The sequence below is a fragment of the Erinaceus europaeus genome, chromosome 8, assembly GCF_950295315.1.
Source record: "Erinaceus europaeus chromosome 8, mEriEur2.1, whole genome shotgun sequence".
Lineage (NCBI taxonomy): Eukaryota > Metazoa > Chordata > Mammalia > Eulipotyphla > Erinaceidae > Erinaceus > Erinaceus europaeus.
Genome location: NC_080169.1, coordinates 21,564,271 through 21,586,801, shown reverse-complemented (window position 1 = coordinate 21,586,801; position 22,531 = coordinate 21,564,271). Strand labels below are relative to the sequence as shown.

General features: G+C 40.2%; 3 protein-coding genes and 1 long non-coding RNA gene across 5 annotated transcripts; 1 reads left to right on the top strand and 3 right to left on the bottom strand.

Annotated features, from left to right (window-relative positions):
* Positions 1-2,988: 2,988 nt before the first annotated feature.
* On the bottom strand, positions 2,989-5,027 carry LOC103122236 (lysophospholipase D GDPD1-like). Its single transcript, XM_060195776.1, has 2 exons — positions 5,024-5,027; positions 2,989-3,861 (listed from the first exon to the last, which is right to left on the bottom strand). Exons 1-2 carry the CDS (start codon positions 5,025-5,027, stop codon positions 3,032-3,034), a joined length of 834 nt encoding a protein of 277 aa, XP_060051759.1. The 3' UTR covers positions 2,989-3,031.
* Positions 5,028-5,761: 734 nt separating this feature from the next.
* LOC132539878 (uncharacterized) lies at positions 5,762-10,552 on the bottom strand. Its single transcript, XR_009551151.1, has 3 exons — positions 9,564-10,552; positions 7,387-7,788; positions 5,762-5,803 (listed from the first exon to the last, which is right to left on the bottom strand). It is a non-coding gene; the product is annotated as an uncharacterized LOC132539878 (long non-coding RNA).
* Positions 10,553-10,753: 201 nt separating this feature from the next.
* LOC132539843 (basic proline-rich protein-like) lies at positions 10,754-14,514 on the bottom strand. Its single transcript, XM_060195775.1, has 4 exons — positions 14,503-14,514; positions 14,197-14,254; positions 11,352-11,949; positions 10,754-11,312 (listed from the first exon to the last, which is right to left on the bottom strand). The coding sequence occupies exons 1-4, from the start codon at positions 14,512-14,514 to the stop codon at positions 10,754-10,756; spliced, it is 1,227 nt and encodes a 408-aa protein (XP_060051758.1).
* ZNF706 (zinc finger protein 706) lies at positions 10,819-20,714 on the top strand. 2 transcript variants are annotated; one of them, XM_060196030.1, is made up of 4 exons: positions 10,819-10,954; positions 15,159-15,295; positions 19,713-19,820; positions 20,410-20,714. In XM_060196030.1, the coding sequence occupies exons 2-3, from the start codon at positions 15,161-15,163 to the stop codon at positions 19,806-19,808; spliced, it is 231 nt and encodes a 76-aa protein (XP_060052013.1). In that variant the 5' UTR covers positions 10,819-10,954; positions 15,159-15,160; the 3' UTR covers positions 19,809-19,820; positions 20,410-20,714. The 2 variants fall into 2 exon arrangements, with proteins under 2 accessions (XP_060052013.1, XP_007532564.1); XM_007532502.3 differs by lacking the exon at positions 10,819-10,954 and adding an exon at positions 11,407-11,547.
* The last annotated feature ends 1,817 nt before the right edge of the window (positions 20,715-22,531 follow it).

Sequence of the window (22,531 nt, the reverse complement as noted above, 5' to 3'; positions counted from 1 at the left end):
AAAAGACTGATGTGAAGATTAGATACACAGAGCAGGTGCCCAATAATTGTAGCTATTATCACTACAGGAAATTTTCAGTAGTTTTGAATTCCATTTCATATGGAAAATTATAGGGATCTAACTTCAGTAGGGCATCTAGACATAGGTCTACATTTTTAAAAAAAATAAAAACTAGTGATAGGATTGAAAAAATAGCTCATTTGGTAAGAGAGTTGCTTTGCCATGTGTACAATACAGGTTTAAGCCCAGGCCCCATAAAACTGAAGGGAGCGTCTATGCTGTAATAAGTCTTTCTCTTCTCTCTCTCTCTCTGCCTGTCTCTATCTAAAAACAAACAAAAACCAAAACAATACAAAAAACAACTAATAGTTGCTGTGATCCCTGGTCATTCCTTGTCCCTATCTCCAGATGCCCTTATCACTTTATACTTTAAAAAAAAAACACATTTTATTCATTGGATAGAGACAGAGAGAAATTGAGAGGAAAGGGGAAAAGAGAGAGAGACCTGCAGTACTGCTTCACCACTTGTGAAACTTTCCCCCTGAAGGTGGGGACTAGGGGTTTGAACCTAGATCCTTGTCCACTAGAATGTGTGCACTTAACCAAGTGTGTCACCAATTGGTCCTGTCCACTTATACTTTAAAAATAATAATTTATTTTGAGAATTTGGCCCAGTCAATGGGGTTTGATACACGATCATAAAATACTTCAAAGTTGCATGGTGTACTGGGAGACTTAATTATGAATCTATATTATTATTTATCAGATATCCTGAGCAAGGAACCAGTGAACCACAGTTCTGAAGAGGATGGAGATCAGGGAATTATCCCAGTTTACACAGACAACAGAAATCAATGTAAATCAATATGATTTTAAGTTATGGCAGTAATTGAGTGATGATATGGAGAGTCAATGCCACTGAAAGAATTAATTTTTTTCTCCAGAGAGGAGAGTTTCTACATCGGGACACATGGGAGACACTAGTTTTGAGTTAGGAGGCAGAACCTGAAGTGAGGGGAAAGTCTATGTCCAGACCATTAGACAGTTTGTGTAGGAAAGGAAAGCAAGACACAGGAAGCACTTTAAGACTAAAGAGTTTGAATATTTCTAGTAGACTTGGGTTACAGGTGTGGTCTACAATACTTGGTACTTAACCCAGGGATGACTTAGAGCAGGGGAATATTGGCTTGATGCATGAGTGTTAGTAAATGTGAATGGTAGGGGCCAAATGGTGGCAGACCTAGTAGAGCGCCCACATAATAGTTCAAGCCTCTAGTTCCCACTTACATGGGGGAAGCTTCACTAGCGGAGAAATGCTGCAGGTGTTTCTCTCTAACTCCCCTTTCTCTTTCAATCTCTCTGTCCCATCAAATAAATAAACCTCTATCCTAGGAAAGAATCTCCAGATTGGTTGATTAGCTAAGAAAAATATATTCCCAGGTAAGTTGTTACTAAGTTTAACGGGCTCTTGGAGGGAAAGTTTCTCCCTGGGGATGATGGGTCTGCAAAATATTAAAGCATCATAAGACAAAGAAAATTTTTTTAAAACTTGATATAACTATATACTTCATATTTCCCCTTATTCATGCTATTTTCCCAATCACGTATGGTCTGTAAGTCTTCCATGTAAATAGCAGTACTCTTGGATTCAAATTTCTATGCAAATTGAGTTTGGAATGATTTTTATTTTGCTTTACATAAATAGAATTATTTTATTTTTTTAAATTTTTTTCAGTCTACAGATTTTATTTGTCTGGTCAAGTAATAAACTTTCAATCATTTAAGTGTGCTTTCTGTTAACAATGTACAACGTACCACATAAATACACCACTGATTCTCAAAGCTCAACTATATTTTCCCCTTTACCTAAAAATATACATAGAGCTAACAAGGCAACTCAGAATAGCCATAATGACCTTCAATAATTTTGTATTATTAATTAATTGATCTTATTCAGTAAAGGCTAGGGTCAAATTTATCCGATAGTCTTGACTGCAAAAATTACTTATAATAGAATACCGTATTATACATAGAAGTCTTAAGTCTTGATCAGTAATCTACTTACATATAACCAATGTTGTCTAAATTATTTACACATGTAAAATATGTGGTACTGTTTAAAATAAATATACATATTTCTACATTCTCAGAGAAGCTTAAAAATGAGATAATAAAAGATTAACTGATTAAATCCATAACCATTCTGGAAATGATGGCCTAGGGAAATTATGGTGAATTTTCTTAATTATTTCATGTTTTTCTTGAATGTTACTCCTTTTCTATGTGGAGAAACTATGTAAAATATTCTTAAGTTTTAAACAACACAACGATTGCCACCTCAACATGCTTCACTTCAGACTGTGTCCAGAGACTTCACGTGTGGAATGACAACCCTTCAGCTTCATTACTCGGGTGAGACCTTTCCTTTCATAGTATACTCTAATTCCATCTCAGGTGGTTCACTTTCTAACAAAGTCCCAAAACCTAGATATACACCAGTTTCTGTGAGAGAGAGCATATGTTCACACGTATCTGTATCCGTAAACTACTGCAAAATAGTACACTATTTTAAAGCAGCAGTACACTAGAGTTTGCAGTGAGTACCCCCCTAACACTTCCTCTCCACTATTCCAAGCTTTGGGTCCATGATTGCTCAACAATTTGTTTGGCTTCGTATGTTAACTCTCTTTTCAGTCACCAGGTTCCAGATGTCATCAGGATGCCGGCCAGGCTTCCCTAGACTGAAGACCCCACCAATGTGTCCCGGAGCTCAGCTTCCCCAGAGACCCACCCTACTAGGGAAAGAGAGAGGCAGACTGGGAGTATGGACCGACCAGTCAACGCCCATGTTCAGCAGGGAAGCAATTACAGAAGCCAGACCTTTTACCTTCTGCAATCCACAATGACCCTGGGTCCATGCTCCCAGAGGGATAGAGAATGGGAAAGCTATCAGGGGAGGGGGTGGGATATGGAGATTGGGTGGTGGGAATTGTGTGGAATTGTACCCCTCCTACCCTATGGTTTTGTTAATTTATCCTTTCTTAAATAAAAAATAAATAAATAAATTATTAAGTTTTATTGAATTATCTGTCATCACACCAGTGGCTCCCAAATCAAAAGCTCTTTTGTATTCTTGTTCTTCATTTAGTACCCAAATATACACTTGGATGCCCCTGGCAGTAAGGAGGTCAAATAAAGCTTTTTTCATTAGTAAGGTATCAGAAAGCCAGACAAGAAACTTTTGACTTCTGGACATGATATGTGGTTCTTTTAACTTCAATATGATAGCAGGCATTGGAATTTCAAAAAACTGTTCTCGAATGGGCACAAAGGGCAAAAGGCCAGTGAAGAACAGGCCAAGAATGAGTAGAACACGTTGCAGACTGAATAGTATAGGAATATCTGAATTCTCTTTGTAGCACTTTTCTGCAATCTTATAACTGGAATTATCCCATATCGTTATGTGCTCTAGTCTGTACTGCTTTACCAACTCTGAAACCTTCTTAATCAGCACATTGTTGTTGACTTTGTTAATGGGAGTGTTAGGAAAGGCCTCAAAAACTTCCTTCAGCAATGGTATTCGGTTATCTGTTCCTTCACAATGGTATGCTCTTTGAAACGTGACGTCCAGTTTATCAAGGTAAGGTGGAAGTTCGTGGTACTTGAGATCAGTGATATTTATATTGACTCCAGTAGATCTCTTCAGATTCTCATCATGTGACACTACAACTTGTTCATCTTTTATGATATGGCCGTGCAATTCCAACACGTCAGTTCCAAGTGAAACTGCATACTGAGAAGCTGCCACTGTATTTTCCAAATTCTCTCCAGGTCCTGTGAAAACATTGAAGTTAACATTCACTTACTTAGCTATTTAACACGTCAGTTTCAAGAGATTTATCTCAATAGATAGATGGAAGGAATCTTGATGCTTATATAACTTATAAACATTACAAGTGTTAGGGCAGGGGAGACAGCATAATGTCTGAAGCTCTAAAGTCCCAGGCTCAATCCAGAGGCCATCCTAAGCCAGAGCTAAGCAGTGCTCTGATGAGAGAGAGAGAAGGAGGAGGAGGAGGAGGAAGGAGGGGGAGGAGGAGGAGGTGAAAGAGGACATAAATAAAATTCTTTTAACTTTTAAAAGATAACTAAATTTCAAAATTTTAAGACTAGATGAGTTCTTAGGAGTCTATAATACCAATTCCTTCTCTCTCTCTCTCTTAGTTCTTTCATTTTTACGTCTTGGTAATCAGTCATTAAAAATTCTTTTAGTCAGGCTGTTAAGCGCAGGTGGCGCAAAGCACGACTGGTGGTAAGGATCCCGGTTCAAGCCCTGGCTCCCCACCTGCAGGGGAGTAGCTTCAAAAGCGGTGAAGCAGGTCTGCAGGTGTCTGTCTTTCTCTCCCTCTCTCTGTCTTCCCCTCCTCTCTCCATTTCTCTCTGTCCTATCCAACAACAACGACAACAATAATAACCACAACAATAAAACAACAAGGGCAACAAAAGGAAATAAATTAATTAAATAAATTGTTGGTATACGTCTAAAAACCCCTTCTGTTTCATTGGTTTAATACCTCCTGCTTAACACTGTATTCTATTTACATAACCACTGTATTCTGTTTACATAACCACTGTATTCTATTTATATAACCACTGCAGGGCATTGGTTCAATCCCCACTGGTTCATGATATGTTTTTGCTCCGCCCCCTCCTTGTCACACTCTGATTTTCACCAGTCACTTTTCTCTCCACCCTCTCTATGTCACATCCTGTTTCCACCCTACTTGGCAAGTACATATAAAGACAGCATTTTGAGTTTAGGTTAGTTTTTAGCTTTAGTTTAGTCTAGCTTGGTATAGATTGCGCTGCGTCCTGCACGAATAAAGAGATACTGCGTACAGCTCAACCATGAGTCCCTGGTCGTCTGTTACCCGCCCGTGAAGCCAGCCCGTCGAAAACAACAATAAATATTAAAAAAAAAAAATTCTGGGGGAGCCGGGCGGTTGTGCAGCGAGTTAAGCACACATGGCGCAAAGCGCAGAGACGGGCATCAGGAGACTGGTTGGAGCCCCCTGCTCCCCACCTGCAGGGGAGTCGCTTCACAGGCGGTGAAAGCAGGTCTGCAGGTGTCTCTCTGTCTCCCCCTCTGTCTTCCCCTCCTCTCTCCAGTTCTCTCTGTCCTATCCAACAACAACAATAACAACAACAACGATAAACAAGGGCAACAAAAGGGAAAAAAATTTTTTTTTAATTCTTTTGAGAGTCAGGCGGTAGCGCAGAGGGTTAAGCGCACGTGTCCGGAAGCGCAAGGACTGGAGGAAGGATCCTGGTTGGAGCCCCTGGCTCCCCACATTCAGGGGAGTCGCTTCACAAGCGGTGAAGCAGGTCTGCAGGTGTCTATCTCTCCCCCTCTCTGTCTTCCCAGCCTCTCTCCATTTCTCTCTGTCCTATCTAACAACGACGACATCAGTAACAACAATAAAATACAAGAAGAGGAAAATAAATATAAAATAAACTAATTAAAAAAATCCTTCTGAGCCTTAACAGCTTATCTCCCATTAAAATCAAACAATATAATTAAGCATGTAATTAAAAATACCAAGAACCACACTCACACGCAGCTACACAGTGGTTACACTTAAAAAACAAACAAACAAACAAGGGCAACAAAAGGGAAAAAATAGCCTCCAGGAGCAGTGGATTCGTGCAGGCACCGAGCCCCAACAATAACCCTGGAGGCAAAAAAAAAAAAAAAAAGGATGCAGAGTGTAACTAAATTCTTTCTTGTCTTGTCTTCTCTTTTCTAGACGGGATATTGAAATGAAAACATTAGAAAAGAGGTCTCTGTAGATCACAAAAAGTTAGCAAGTACAGGAGTCACTCATAGGACAGGATTCTCTGTATGGGATCATCCACAGACTTCACACAAAATCAGGACTACTGATACAATAAGGCAGGTTTAGAACTGAAATCACAAGGTCCTCACCTAACAGACATCTGTTTGAAATCCTAACTGAGAAAGATGAAGATTAAATTACCCCATTTTTAGTTTTCCCGCCTTTTTTTATGGTTCCCTCTGCTTATGAGTAATAATAAAAACACAGTATAGATAGGAACATTGAATCTGAATATTCAGATTTTCTCTAGATGTTTAGCAGACTCAAAGTCTAATAAGCATGGTTTTCAGAGGAAAAAACAAAACAAAACAAAACTGGAATTGGTGTATTGCACCAAAGTAAAAGACTAGAGTGGGGAGTGAGGGGGGAGGTCTAAAAAGGATAAGAGAGGACCTAGTGGGGGTTGTATTGTTATAAGGAAAACTGGGAAATGTTATGCATGTACAAACTATTGTATTTACTGTCGAATGTAAAACATTAATTCCCCAATAAAGAAATTAGAAAAAAAAAAAAGAACATTAGAGGTAGGTACTATGTAGAACTATATCCCTGTAATCGTACAATCTTGCAAACCTTTATTAAATCACTAATAAAATAAAATTTAAGAACAAAAAAATGTATAAGGGAAAGAAAACAGTATGCTTTCATATGCTCATTGGATAGTAGTTTTTCCTCTTCTGTGAACTGTCTGCTTATGTTCTTTGCGCATCTATCTCATGTGTTGCTTTTCTTTTTCCTATTGATTGATTGGTCTTATTAAAAAAAAAAAAAGAATGGTAAAAAAAATTAATGATGGAATTAGAAGCCTATCTTCACCTGGAATGAAAAGTAAGGACTTCTGTTGCAGGGAGAGGCCTTGAATGCTAGTAATACCTAGATTTATTGTAACACCTGTGCCTGCCAGGAGCAATGGATTTATGCATCTTTCAGAAGCAGACTGCTGTTAAGACATACATGGTCAGAATTTTGTTAGAAACAGAAATAATCTCATTAATTTGGTTTTTGTTTTGTGGCACTAATGCCACAGATTTGTTTAAAAAATTTTGACTAGCACTACAAAACTCACTATGTAAAACAATAGTTTCCCATCCACCAAATTCTTTTTCAGTCACAGCTACTTACAATTATTTAAGTTGATTATTGAGGTACTTACTATTGACATATATGTATACTTAACTCATATTCTCATATTACTATCTCTTGAAAGATTTTTCTTCAGATAAAAGCACTATTTATGGAATTTCCACTGTCCTAGGTTAAGAATTTAGTTTTTTTTTTTTTTTTTAGCTTTTACCCCCACTTGTTCCTACAACACAGGTGATTCTCTTTCAACAAAGCTGCAATTGTAGCTATAATTATGATTAACTCTGTATTTATGTTGGCACCATGTAAATGCTTTTCACTGCTGAGCCATGTCATGATTAATTTGTCTTTCCTGCACAACTTTTACCCTTCACAAGAGTTGATAATTGTTTTACTCTTTGCCTACCATCCCAGTGTTCTTATGAATTCAACCCAACTTAAGACATTTCTCACTGAGTTCATATTTATGAGGTAGTCTATGAATGTTATTAACTTGTAATTTCTCCCACATAAAATGATACTGGCTGGTTTTCACACATTTGCAGGTTGCCTTCTTGATATCTTTATTCTCTTCTTGAAATTGAAATGTCCTTCATTCCTTCTTGGCATGAATCTTCTGTTTCCTGGATTCTGCAGTCTCTGATTTCTCTGTTTACTCCCTTGCTTTAGTCAAGTGCATAGAATTAGTGAGGGAGGCATCTTAAGGTAACAATTTTAATAACCGCAACAATGATAAACAACCAGGGCAACAAAGGGGTAAAAAATAGCCTCCAGGAGCAGTGGATTCATCTGAGTCCCAGCAATAAGCCTGGAGGCAAAAAAAAAAAAAGTAGTTTAAATGGTTTGCCATTTTATGTGTCCGAAGTTGTTTTTATTTTGCTCTTAAGTGGTAACCTGGCTATGGAGGGAACATATAGTCACTCAACAAATACTTACTGGACGCCTACTATGTCAAATATTGTGGTCCATGTTAGCTAAACAGGAGTCAAATACTAAATTGTGCTTTGAGTAGAAAATAGATGCATTCTTACTATGTATTAAGCAAGAGTACTTTCTAAAACCAGATGAGTCAAATCTAGTGGTGCAGAAGGTGGCTAAACAGATAGTGTTGGACTGGTCAAGTGTGAGGCCTTAGGCTTGATCCCTAGCACTACATATGCTGGAGCAGTGCTCTGGTCTCTCATTTTATAAAATAAGTAAATCTTTACAAACAAGCAGAATTATATATAAAATGTATAAAAATCCTCTAAGGAGTTCACATCTTGAATGCTGTCAGTTCACACGTAGGACAACAGCTGGTTGAAATGCAAATCCATGACCTTCCATCACTGCCACCATCCGGGTGCATCTGGGTGACAAGTCTAGCAGATGGAGACTTGTCTCAAGTGGCCTCCCCCAGGGCTCTGTTCTGGCTCCTACGCTATTTAATATTTACATCAATGACCTCCCAGAAACTTCTTCAAGGAAGTTCATCTACGCCGATGACATCTGCTGTGCAACTCAGGCATCCAAGTTCGACATCCTCGAGGAAACACTCACAAAAGACATGTCTCTGATATCTGATTACTGTAAAAAATGGCGACTAATCCCTAGCACTGCAAAAACGGTATCATCTGTTTTCCATCTACACCATGCCTCGGCCTCGAGTGAGCTTAATGTACAGCTTGGCGGTACGAGAATCCGGCATGAAGCCCAGCCAGTCTATCTTGGCGTTACTCTCGATCGCACTCTGTCATTTCACGAACATCTCATAAAAACTGCAGCAAAGGTGGGCGCGAGGAATAACATCATTGCAAGACTGGCCAGCTCCTCATGGGGCGCGAGCGCTTCCACACTACGATCATCATCTCTGGCATTATGCTATTCCACTGCAGAATACTGTGCCCCAGTATGGTTCCGTAGCCCCCATGTCCACTTGGTCGATTCCAAATTATATTCCTCCATGAGGATAATTTCTGGAACCATCCGTTCCACCCCGGTTCCATGGCTGCCAGTTCTTAGCAACATCGCCCGGCCAGATATTCGTCGGGATGCGGCATCATCTAAGTTCATTTCCCACGTCTACGCTCGACCGGACCTGCCAATATACGCGGATATCTTCGCCCACCCTGTCCAACGCTTGACGTCTCGTCACCCAATCTGGTCCCCTACGCCTACACTGAACTTCTCTGTTCCAGACTCTTGGAAACAGAGTCGGCAGTCAGCTGAGGTAAAGAACAAACACCTCATCACAGACCCCTGCAAGCGTCAACCCGGCTTTGACCTAGCACGTTATGATTGGGCCCTCCTCAATCGCTATCGAACAGGCCATGGCCGGTGCGCCACTATGTTCCATCGCTGGGGGGCCAGAGACGACCCGAACTGCCCCTGCGGCTACAGACAGACTATGACCCACATAGTCAACGACTGCCACCTCTCCAGATTCAAAGGTCTCGAAACTTTACATCAGGCTCAACCTGACGCTGTTGACTGGCTACGGAAGAAGGGCAAACGCTAGAAGAACTGCCACCTGATGTTGATTCTTAGCTATTCTTTTTTTTTCCCCCACAATTTTCCCTTTGTATTTTAAATACTCTCACTCACATATAAAGTCACCACTGCAGCATATCCTTAAGGTATTGATTTTCAACCAGGGGAGATTTTGACTTCCAAAGCATAGTTGGTAATGTCTGGAGATATTTGCAGTTGTCACAAATGATGCTAGCTAACCTCAATAAATGGTGCTCAATAACCTTAAATGGTGGAGGAGAAGGATGTTATTAAACACCTTACTATTTACAGGACAGCCCCTATTAGAATCACCTAATATCAAATGGGTAGATGAACTTTTTTTGCGGGGGTGGGCACAGTCCACCGCTTTTACTAAATCCTTAAAATGTTAAGTAACAGTGACAATAGTGGCTATCTCATCTAGGTCTCGGTGAGAAACCATGTATCAATCCAACTTCTAGGCATAGCCGGTTAATCTGTTCAATATTCATTTACTTATTCAACGCCTAGAGTTTAAACACATTGTAAGGTACTATGCATTCAGTGATGGAAATGAGCTTACTGTTAAGTACTGAAGTGATATTCATAAAACTTTAAGCATAAAGAAAGAAAGAAAGAAAAAGAAAAATGAAGGCGCGAGGAGCTAAAGTGAAGAGGAAAGCCTGTAAAACCAGAGGCTCGTGGTCCGGGAGGTGGCGCAGTGGTAAAGCTTTGGACTCTCAAGCATGAGGTCTAGAGTTCGATTCCCGGCAGCACATGTGCCAGAGTGATGTCTGGTTCTTTCTCTCTCCTCCTATCTTTCTCATAAACAAATTAAGAAAACAAACAAATGACAAAACCGGAGGCTCCCTGCAAGCCACCCTAATCCAGCCAGCAGCCCACCCTGGGGTGGTGGAGCTGCCTCCACCGCGAGCCGCACGAGCAGGCTGGACTGAAAGCAAAGCCCCACTTGCGGTGCCGTCGCTAAAGCCCTCGTTCGAAACCGACATGGGGGCAAAATAAAGCCAACTACTTCGGTGTGAGATCTTGGTAGTTGTCATTGCCCGTGACTAGCTTTTTGTTCGGTTTAGTTGTTGTCAGTGGGGAATCCGGCCACTCCCTAGACAGGAGCGGCCCGGTCTGGAGGGAGCGGCCAGGCCTGCATCCTGAATCCACTGGCCGCCACCAGCTGGGCAAAGCTCAGGGGCCGAGGCTTTCGTCGGGGCGCGGCGAGCGGCGGCGGGTGAGGGAACAAAGGCTGCTGGCGCGTCCCGGCCGGCGCGGGGACTCTCGGCCCAGTGGCCTCACACGGGAGGCGGCCACAGCGCGCGCGGGCGGCGGCATCCCGACTCGGTGGTCTCCGCCCACCGCCGCCCTGCCACTCCGGCCGCTGCAACATACCGCACCGCCGACACACAAGGTCTGACGCGGGAGCTGAGGCCAGACAGCCGCCCGTGGGAAGGGACGATTTGAAACACGCCGCGAACCGTCCCCTCCGCCCCCCAGTAAGTCACGCGGCTGCCCGTGCCGCTGAAGCCGCCCAGCCAGCACGCGGGAGGGGAGGGGCACCGGGGACAGAAGGCGACGTCCCCTGGACCCCTGCGCGGCGCTCTCACGAAAGCCGCGGGTACCGCCAAGCCCCACCCTCTGGCGCTTATGTAATAGAACCGCGCTGCCATTGGCCCGCGCGACCGGAAGAGCGCCGTCGTAAGGGAGCGGGAGGAAGCTAGAGCCGGAAGATGAGTGGGCGGGGGCAGTGAGGGGCTGGTGGGCGCTGGGGTGACTGGGAGAGCGGCGCGGCGTGCGCGGGCACGAAGCGGAGTGGCTTGGTCCAAGGCCGAGGCGGCAGCGGGCACGCGCGGCAGCGGCGGTGGCGGTGGCGGCGGCGGCGGCGGCGGCGGCGGCGGCGGCGGCGGCGGCGGCGGCGGCGGGTGCCAGGCGTGAGCTGTTGTGTGTTCCCGGCTCCTCTTTCCCTGCCCAGGCGGGTGAAAGAGGCCGAAGCGGTGCTGGGCGCGCTCCCCCTTCCTCTCCCTTCCCGCCACCTCCCCGGTCCTCTCGCGCTGCGCGGTCTCTCCGACTCCAGACTGTCCCGGCCCGGGTGAGCGGCAGCGGGGGCGGCGCTGACGCCGCAGGACGCCGGGGAGCCGGGGCGGCGGGGATCGTGGGGGTCGCCGGGGCGGGGGGCTCCTGTGTCGGCCCGGATGCGGGCGGCTGTGACGGAGGGAGGGAAAAGTCCGCGCCTTCCGGGCCCTGCAGGTGGCCGGGCCGAGGGCTGGCGGCGCAGGCAGCCTTACCCCGGGCGAGCGCCGCTTGCAGGTTTCTGGCGCCCGGAGGCCGCTTCGGGCAGCCGGTGCCTCGGCCGGGGCCGGTGGCGGCGTGTCTGCCCCTCGGTGGCCGGAAGGACGAGGCCCCCGGCCCAGAGCGCGAGCGGCGGGCTGCGGAGGAAGGTGTTTCGGGCTGCAGCTGGCATCAGGGAAGTTTGGGGGTGAAATGGACGGGCCTCATACCTGGTCCTTTCATCCAATTCCCCCTCCCCGAAAGGACGAGGTTTAAAAAGCTGAGGGCCGGAGAATGGTCCCTACTTCCTGGGCCCAACATTATCTTTCCCTCGTTCCTAGCGGGTGTAGACAGTCTGTCTGCGGGTCGGGGGGGGGGGGAGGGCTGCAGTGTTTGCTCGCTGCCCTGCCCTGCCGATGGCCCCTCGTTCTGGATCTCGGTATCCGTCCTATTTACTCCTTTCCCTCTTTGCAAACTCCCCCTCAGAAAAGCACACGGAAGAAGACTTGACTTTGAAGCCAGCGCTCGGATTTGTGAATGACTTTCAGCCCTGCAGTCAGCCTGGCGCATTGGGTCAAGAAGTCAAGACTTGACATTGTGTAGAAAATTCTTTCACTAGAGAGCAAGCCTGAAGTTGAGCTGTCCAGAAGCAGGTGGCCTGCTCCTTTGCATTTCTGCTTTCAGAAGGGAAATCAGTGCAGTGTGTGTTTTAGAAGTTAGGGGCCCACTCCCATACATTTAGACTGATGCAGGTTTCTTTTTTGCCTAGTAAGATTTCTGTTTTTAAAAAATAAGAACAAGCAGCTAGTCTCTAGTAAAATTTTGATGACTTATTATTTTTTTTATCGGCGTTAGATTAACTGGAAAATAGGTTAAGTCAACTGTTGTGTAATGTGTTTTAGGATAAGTCTTAAATACGAAGATTAGAAATAATGCTGTGATATTTGTCTTGTACATACAGATCCTTACTTGAAAATGTGGTCAGATTAGATAATAGCTTCTAGTGCCACTTCTGAAATTGCTGAATTGCCTTTTTTTTTCCTTCTCCATGTTGAACAAGAGGTTATTTGCAAAATTAGTATATAGCATTAGTATATAATAGTATATAGCATTAGTATATAGTATTAGTACATAGCATTCACATCTTGAAGGGAAAGTTCATGTGCTTGAGAAGACTGGGGTATTAAAAAAATTTTTTTTTTAAGTTAACGTTTATAGTGAGAGAGACAGAGACACCTGCAGCCCTGCTTTACCACTTGTGAAGCTTTCCCCCTGCAGGTGGGGACCAGGGGGGCTGGAACCCGGGTCTTTGTACATTGGAACGTGCATTCAACCAGGTGCGCCATCACCCGGCCTGAAGCCTGAGGTATTACTCACTGCATTGGAGGAAGCTTTGGTGCTACATGTAGTGTCTTTTGACCCTGTCTCTATCTGAAAAAGTTGGCCTGGCAAGGTAAACCCTGGTAGTGACCCAAAGAAAACCTAATATAAGGCTATGATACATAAGTGTCCAAGTAAAAGTGATACACACGTATCCATATCTGTTGTCATGAGAATAATTTGTAAACGTCATAGTATTAATACCTAAACATACTTTAAAAATAATTCTGTTTGGCTGGGATTAATAAGAATTTGACGTAAAGGTTTCTCTCTGTGTGTCTCTTCCTCTCTGCATTTCTCTCAAAAATAAAGTAAAATGAAAGAATTTGACTTAAAAATCAAAGTTTTGTCTTCCAAGGATTACTACACCTGGCAATATTTCTCTTATTTGAGAAGGGGAGTCTTCTATCAGGCCAGTATGCTAGACATTTTATAATTATTTATATCTCCTCTGGTTAGATATTGAACCACTTTTTTTTTAGCCTCTTGATTTCAGTTTAGTGTCTAATGCTAATTGGGATTTGCCCACCAGTACATTTTTTTTCAGTTTGCCTATTTGTTTTGGGGAGAAACCAAAGTGTTTCTATGTATTGCTTTGGCCTCATCCATATCCATTAAATAATAAGGCTTTCAGTAAGTAAAAACATCATTTACTGTTCAAATTGATGTAGATCTTGCTTGTCCTGCAATGAATCAGAAGTTAAGATGTAATTGCAGTACTAGTCAAGACTGTCGATCAAAATTTTACTTAGGATTTAATGTCTTTAAAAAGCAGCTGAGACCATAGAACCTTAATGAACAGGTTAATAGATTAATATAAAACTTTTAAGTGAAAAATCAAGAGTTGCTATTCAGTAACTTGAGGTTTTTTTTTTTTTTTTTTTAATACATTTAGGTTCAGATCTCAGTAACTAAATTATTTTTTAAAAAGCGTCTTTGGGCAGAGAACTTAGATCTGAAGTTCTGAAGTCACAGCTTCAATCCCCTGCACCATCATAAGCCAGATCAAAGCATTGTTCTAGTAAAAAAAAAAGTGTAAGAGATAGGGAAAGAGAGAAATAAGCTTTAGCTTTTTGTAAAGTTATCTTACTCTTTTTATGAGGTTTAGTCTCAAGCTGGGAACTAATTAAATCTATTTGTCTAGCAGGCTTACAAAGACAGTTTTTAAAGAAAGATTTAGAATAACAGCAGTTTGATGAAATGGAAATAAAGAGAAACAGTTTTCATTGCTTCTCTCATTTCCTGAGAAGTATTAATGACAGCTCTTTTTCTCTCAAAGATGTAAGAATTTCCAGTCACAACTTAAAGGCTAAAGTGCCTTTGTAAAGTGATATAACAGTTGAGGAAGGGGGCTAAACTTTTTGAGTAAAAACCTGCAGATCACAAGTGAACATACCTGTATAACCATTACCCCTTCAAGATATAGAATATTATTCAGTGTCAGTGCCCCATAAATTTTCACATTCTTCTTAGCAGTTATTATCACCTAGATTACCTTTGTCTCTCTTAAACTTTATATAATGTATATTGTTTGTAGCTGACTTAGTACTGAGATACAACCTTGATGTTACTTACAATATTATAGTTCCTTCTTTATGCATAGTGTTCCATTATATAAATATAGCATAAGTGTTTGAATTATTTCCACTTTTGGAAACAGGAGGTCTGAACATGTTTTTTGCAGTGGCTTGGTATACAAACATTCGTGTTTTTGTTGACATAGCCAGAGTAGACAACATCCAAACAGTTTTCTACAATGATAGTACCAGCTTATCTTTCAGTAACTATTGTATTTGAGGATTTGAAAAATCTGTGCTTTAAAAAAAAGGTATTAATGACAGGGAACCAGAACAGCACTCTCATATGCATTGCTGGGGATAGAATGCAACAACTCAAGCTTGAGAACCTAATGCTTTATCTACTACTACTCCTTCTGGATTGCAAAACTACAAGTTTTTATTGACAAGTGTTTCTATAAAATTGAATTCAACTCCGAGTTTTAATACATAGATCACTCAGTATTAAAGTAAATACTTCAATTTCTGTTTTCAGATATGGCTCGTGGACAGCAGAAGATTCAATCTCAGCAGAAAAATGCCAAAAAGCAAGCTGGACAAAAGAAGAAACAAGGACATGATCAAAAGGCTGCTGCCAAAGCTGCCTTAATATATACCTGCACTGTCTGTAGGGTAAGAGGAATCAAAAGGCATAGCTCTTCCATGGACAAGTCTTTTCACTATAAATTGGTTTCAGTCACTCAAAAATTTTCAGCCAGGAGGAAAACAAATCAGTACTTTGCCTAAAAATAGTAGTTTTGATAGTTGATTATTTTAGAAATCTTTCTTTGTCCATCCAACATATACATATATATATATATATATATATATATATATATATATATATATGTTCCATGCCTCTTGGCATGGAAATTAAGAGATTTTTTTCCCCCCACCTGGGACTTTGTGCAATTTCATTGCTCTGGATGGACACTTTCTTTTTTTTTTTTAATTCAGAGAAAGAAATCACAGCATCATTCTGTCATTCATGAAGCCTCCCTTGGTACTTTGAATAATGTTCATATGTGGTGCCAGACACATAAACACATAGCCTTGCACATGGTAAAGTGTGCACTTTACTCTATGAACTTTCTCTTATCCCTTAAAGATGTTCTTTTCAGGTGAGACAATGCACTTTGAACTTTGTAAAGAAGTCAGATCTCCAGTCTCAGTTTGTTGCTGTCAGATACCGATGAATATACCTCTGGTAATACAACTACCTCCTATATTTCTCCCTCATATTCATAATTAGAATGTTCACAAAACACGTATGTACGGTATAATCACGTGGAGGGCTTTACTAAAAATTGTTTTGATCTGGAAAATAATCCTAAATAATAGTATGACTTCCATTTGAGTAGTTACCATATGCCAAGTACTTTTCCAGGTGTTTTATTATGAGCCCTTAATCCACATGACAACCCTACAAGTAACCTTAGGGTCAACTAAATCATGGGGATTAAATAACTTACACAGGCTTATTCAGCAAACACTGTTGGGATGTGAACCCATGCAGCACAGCGTTAGGGTCTGCCCTCTTGGGACTGCTACTGATTGCCTCACAGAAATGTTAAGCCTAAATCCCAAACCAGTCCCTTGTCTATTTGCTTAAACTTTAGCCTTGAAGAAAGTGAACGAAAGAAATAAGAGTGAGATTGGTCATGTATTTATGTAATTTTTTTTCAAAGTTCTATACCTGAGAAGGCTTGGTATTGTAAGTTAGACAGGATCTCTTTCTCTTTTTTAATTATCTTTATTAAAATAGTCAGAAATCAAGAAGGAGAAGGAGAGAGAGAGAGATACCTGTAGCATTACTTTACCACTCACGAAGCCCGGATCCTTATGCATTGTAACGTGTGCACCACCACTCAGCCACTGATGAGAAGGAATTTTTTTTTTTAAATTAGTGATTTAAAAAATTATACCATTCCCACCACCAGAATTCTGAATCTCCAATCCCTTACTGTAAGCCACAGCAGTTTTCTTTTCCTAAGGTTGCAGATATGGGTTAAGTGTTATTTCTACAACTATCTGCCTATATTTGTATGTAGTAGTCCTTTTATTTATTTTTTTTTATTTAGTGACTTAGTAATGATTAGATTGTGGGATGGGGTACAATTCCTACCACCAGAGTTCTGTATCTCATCTCATTCATTGGAAGCTTCCCTATTCTTTATCCCTCTGGGAGTGTACCAAAGATCTTTATGGAGTGCAAAATGTAGAAGGTCTGGCTTCTGTGATTGCTTCTCCACTGGACATGGTCACTGACGGGTCGATTCATACCCCCAGCCTGTCTGTTTTCCTAGTGGGGGCAGGGCTCTGAGGAGATGGGGTTCCAGGACACATTGATGAGGTGATCTGTGCAGGGAAGTACGGTTGGCATCATGGTAGCACCTGCAACTTGGTGGCAGCATATTGGAGCTAGAGGGTTGACATCCCAGGCCTAGCATTTCTGGACACTGTCTGAAGTGAAATATGCCCAGAAGGAACTGGTTGGATTGGTTTGGTTGAGATCCACATAAACAGTATCAAATGGGATGGATCAAGAGAAGCATGAAGGAAAATAGGCAAAGCCCCAGAGGTTCTAGGTCTGGAAGAAAAACATTTTTCAGAGAATGAGAAAGGTTTCTTGTTTTAGCGCTTAGGAAGGCCATAGTTAGTTGTTATTATACCAAGTTATTTGGGAACTTGGTTTACATTGAAAATCCACTGGTTAAGAATTACTGTGGTATACAAGGCTTTATCATGATTTATATCATTTAATGCTATTTACAAATAACTATATCTTATATACTGACAAGACCGGATGTTTGTGGTCTCTGTAGTTTATAGGTGATTTAATATTTTGAAAAAAAATTATTAGAAATGCATTAATGATTTAAGCCCAGTGTTAGAATTCAATCAGTTTAGTAGTTTGAAACCGTAAGTGCTTGGATTAAAGGAATATATACTGATAACTGAAGTCTATGCATTTTGAAGTTCCACACATTCAATCTATTTTTTCCTCTCATGTTGATTAAATAATGATTTATAAAACTAGAAATTGATAGGAGTATCTATTAACACCAATCCAACCACCAAAGGTCTGTATCCCTACCCTTACCCCCCTACAGTAGAGCTGAAAATCTGCCCTCCCCCCACCCTTTAGAGTTTTTTACTTTGCTGTAATACTCCAAACTCAGAATGTGAGGAGTCTGTTTGGGTAATGATTTATTTTGCTGTGCAGAAGCTTTTTAATTTGATGTAGTCCCATTGGTTTATTTATTTATTTTTTAGTCTTCCTTGCAATTGGGTCTGTCATCGAATATGCCCTTGAGATTTAGATGGGAAAGATTTCTTTTTTTCCTTTCTAAAGATTTTATTTATGAAAAAAATAGGAGAGAGAACCAGACATCACTCTGGCACATGTGCTGCCGGGGATCGAACTGGGGCCTCATTGCTTGAAAGCTTTACCACTGTGCCACCTCCCAGACAGTTTCTGGTCTAGCATTCATGCCCTTGATCCATTTGGAGTTTGTTTTTATTTCTGGTGAGATAATGTGGTTCAGTTTCATTCTTCTGCATGTTTCAACCGAGTTTTCCCAGCATCATTTATTGAAGAGACCGTCCTTTCACCATTTAATTGTTTGGATCTCCTTATCAAAAATTAGATGTCCATAGGTGTCATGGAGGAATCGTAATAGGATTTCTTTTAGGCTTGACAGAACAATTCATTTGAATAGTGTGTTACTTTGCTCTATCTGCAGCCCAAGTGGCCTGGCCCTCACTGCATTGAAGGAAGCTTTGGTGTCTTGTCCCCCTCTCCTTTTTTCTCCCTCTTTCCCCCTTCCCAGCTCCTAAAGCATCTCCTCTGCAGGTGAGAAGTGTGTGGGGGGGCTGCTCAATCCCAGGTCCTTGCACCTGATACTACCTGTGCTCAACTGGGTGTACTACCACCTGGCCCCTTCCCCCTCAAAAAAATGCCATTTCTTCTTTTTTTTTTATATTTATTTATTTATTTATTCCCTTTTTGTTGCCTTTGTTTTATTGTTATAGTTATTATTGTTATTGATGTCATTGTTATTGGATAGGACAGAGAGGAATGGAGAGAGGAGGGGAAGATAGAGAGGGGGAGAGAAAGACAGACACCTGCAGACCTGCTTCACTGCGTATGAAGTGACTCCCCTGCAGGTGGGGAGCCGGGGACTTGAACCAGGATTCTTACGCCAGTCCTTGTGCTTTGTGCCACCTGCGTTTAACCCGCTGAGCTACCACCCGACTCCCCCCCCCAAAAATGCCATTTCTAAGTTAAAGTTTTATCAGTCTGTTGAAGTCATTATAGGTTTCTAACTATGTAAATTCTCATTTATCTAAGAGATGAGATTTGCTGCATTAAACCGTTCATATTAAACTCTGATATACTGGTGATATACTGGCTATTTTTTTGTCTCAGTAAAATTGTCTTTCTCATGTGAAATAAGTGGTATGTATATATATATATATATATATATATATATATATATATATATATGTAGTTTCCTCTAAAATACTGATGAAGAAATGCTTTTACCTGTAGGCACTAGAGTAATGTTTTAAGGCTCCACAGACTTGTTTAATTAAATGTGCTAAATAAACAATTGAAGGGGCTTGCCTCAGTATAGATCAATATTGGAGGCTTATGTGCTGCTACTACTACTACTAAGTTAAAACATGGGCCTTGGGCAAATTAAACTCCAGGGTAAGCTCTCTTAGGTAAAATGAGGCTTGTAGAGCTAAAGTTCTATAAAAATTCTGGTGGCATACTTAACAATGTAAGTACTGAGTAAATGTACTTGCTATTAATTAGGTAAGCAGAATACTTCTTCCAATAAAATCCACACCTTATATGAAGTGTGGGAATATACTTTTAACTGCTTTCCTATAAGAATTTTTTTTCATATACTAGCCACTAAGTTGTAGGAATTCAAGTGTTTTGTGATAATTAGCTATCATAAACTCGGGAATTAAAAAGTTAATACATTATTTTATGAATAAAGTTTTGTTCTGATTTTTGCATCCTTTTTTAAATTAGACACAAATGCCAGACCCTAAGACCTTCAAGCAGCACTTTGAAAGCAAGCATCCTAAGACTCCACTTCCTCCAGAATTGGCTGATGTTCAGGCATAAAATTGTTTATGGGTAATTATTTTATTTTTTTATTTGTTAATATTACAGTTGTATATATAACAGTAACAAAATAACCCTTTTCAACTTGAATATTTAACTTCATAATATTGAAATTCTATTTTTCTCATACCATGTCCTTTCAAGATCTTGGAAAAGTACCTAAGGTATTACTGGTGTAATAAAAAAACGGAAAGATGAGGATATATTGGCTAACTCACAAAGGCATTGAGAACCTTGCTTTAGAAATGATGTAGATCAATGTTTGAGTGCATTTTTGCATATATTCACAGTTTCCTGTAACTTATAGAAGAGTTTCTAAGGGCATTAAAACATAGGGTAAGATGTATATAAAAATTTGATAATTGCTTGAGAATGTTCAGTCTATACTTTGTGTTTTCTTAAATGATTTGTTAGTGGTGTGTTGAGGTTTTTTTTTTTAATTTATCTAAGCTCTTGTTTATAAAAATCCACTCAACAGATCTGTCAGACTTGCCTACTTAAGGCATGTTGTCCATTTTTTTCCTTAGCATAATTGAAATGCATATAATTTGCATTTGTGTAATGCTTGGCATTCACTTAAAATTTTGGTTGTGTTTTGCAGGTGAATTCATGACACCTTTGATTCTTCTACTGTCTCAGACCTTAGGTAACAAACCTGCAGCTGCTTTTCTAACAAACTGTTGATCAGCAAAAATAAAGGGGCTACAGAAACTCATTTCTATGCTGTTCCCATTTGGGTTTCATGCAAAGACAATTCTGTGTAAATGTACAGTTGACTCTGATTTGGAATTCTGAAAATCAGTCCATCCTTGTTATAAAAATTTTTTTATAATTGTAATTATATTGATGTTCATATTGTGTAAAATAACTCATTTAATAAAATAGTACTTTGATTTTACAACATCACAGGATAAATGGTTCTAGAAATTTTGTTCTTTCTACATTATTTGCCTTACACAAATCTAATGAATGCATAAACTAGAATTGCAAGTGCAGTTTCTTATTTCCCCTTTTTAGCTCAGAGGCAGGTTCTTTAGTTCAACTAGTATGGACTTTTTCCTTAAATTTATGTACACAATTTTATTGGCAGCTACAAATGTAGGTGAAGAATGACTGACTTACCTGCTGCCTTAGTAAATTGCAGTCGTGTTGTATCTCCCTCTGTTTCTTATGTTTGAAGTTGAAATATTTCCACATGCTATATGGCCTGGCTATTGCTGCCAGCCAAGTATATCCTGTAGATAACTGATAAATTCTTAGAGCAACTGGATTGTCAGTGAATATTTCTGAAAAATCCAGTTCTAAAGTCTATGCAGTAATGGAATAATTAGTAAGCCTATCATTTAGTGCAAAATAATGATGAAACATGATCTAGTAAAGATCTGTGTTTTCTAAATTATACTAGATTCTTTGAAAATTCTTCAGGTTCTTTAATTTGAAATTGCAACTCAATTTTTAAATGAGCTTTTTTGAAAGTTACTAACCTATTTGGCCAATTTTCTGATTTTGCTTTAACAGGAAGACTGGAATGATTTGTGACCTCCTCCCTCCTTTCCTTTTTAGTGAGTAGTTGATTTTAGGATTTTTTACTTTGTGCTAGCTCCTCAAATCAGAGTCTGTATAGTATGACTTCCATTTGAACTTAGGAAAGTATTAAAATAGGCTAATGCTCATCTTGTTTTGACTCTAAGGATAAGGAAATGGGTTGGATCAAATGGGTGCATCAAATCTTACCTAGTGAAATGCTAAAGTTCTTTTAATTTGCTTTTGTCAGCTATTAATTTTACTGGTGACACTGCTGTGACTCTTCTATTTTTAAAGTTAACATAATAGGAAGCACACTCAAATGTTTGTTGGTAACTGCTTAGAGCTGCAAATCTGATCCTGTGGATTACAAAATGCATTCCCTTTTCTGCTGTAACTCATCACTGCATTTGTTTTGTAGTTGTACATATTCTGACCACCTTGTTTGTCTTCACTGTAATTTTAAAATATTTCCAAGGAAATCTTCAGTGGTGATAGCTTCTTAGCAATTCTTATTATACTCATACTCTAGTCATTTTTAAATGTATTTAATTTCCTAAATTTCAGATATAATAGCTGTTATTTCCTAATATGTTGGTTACCAGAACATCCAAATTTGCCTAAATGCTTGTGGTGGGTATTAGAGAAGTTCTGATTAAATTACAATTTAGGTACTTTTAAAAGTGCTTTGAGCATATTTGTGTTTGTTTAGTGGCTAATTGTTTCAAAACCGTTCACAAGTTTTGATTTGATTTTAATTTTTTTTTGGTTTTGTTTAACTGATTGTAATTCAGAATAAAAGCATTTTGTTCTGTATTTAAGCAGCTGAAGACACCATATATTTTCAGTAATAGGGAAATAGCTGTTCTGATCTTGCACAACATTAATTATCATACTTCACAGGAGGATTATTAATGCAATCCTCTTATATTTGAGTTTAAAATCAATTATGAAGGTAACAGTTATAATTCATAATCACATTATTTAGTTTGAAGATTCTTTAACAGATCACAGCAATGTTTGTTACAAAACTGTTATGGTGTCTTCAAAGACTTGAGAAAATACTGTGAGAGAGAATTTGGTCCATTTGTATCTTGCATATTAGTTACCAAAAGGAGTGGGGTTAAGATTAAACTTGTTTCCATTCTCTTTCATATGGATCTATATCCCCATGTTAAATTGACACACTGGGACTCAGT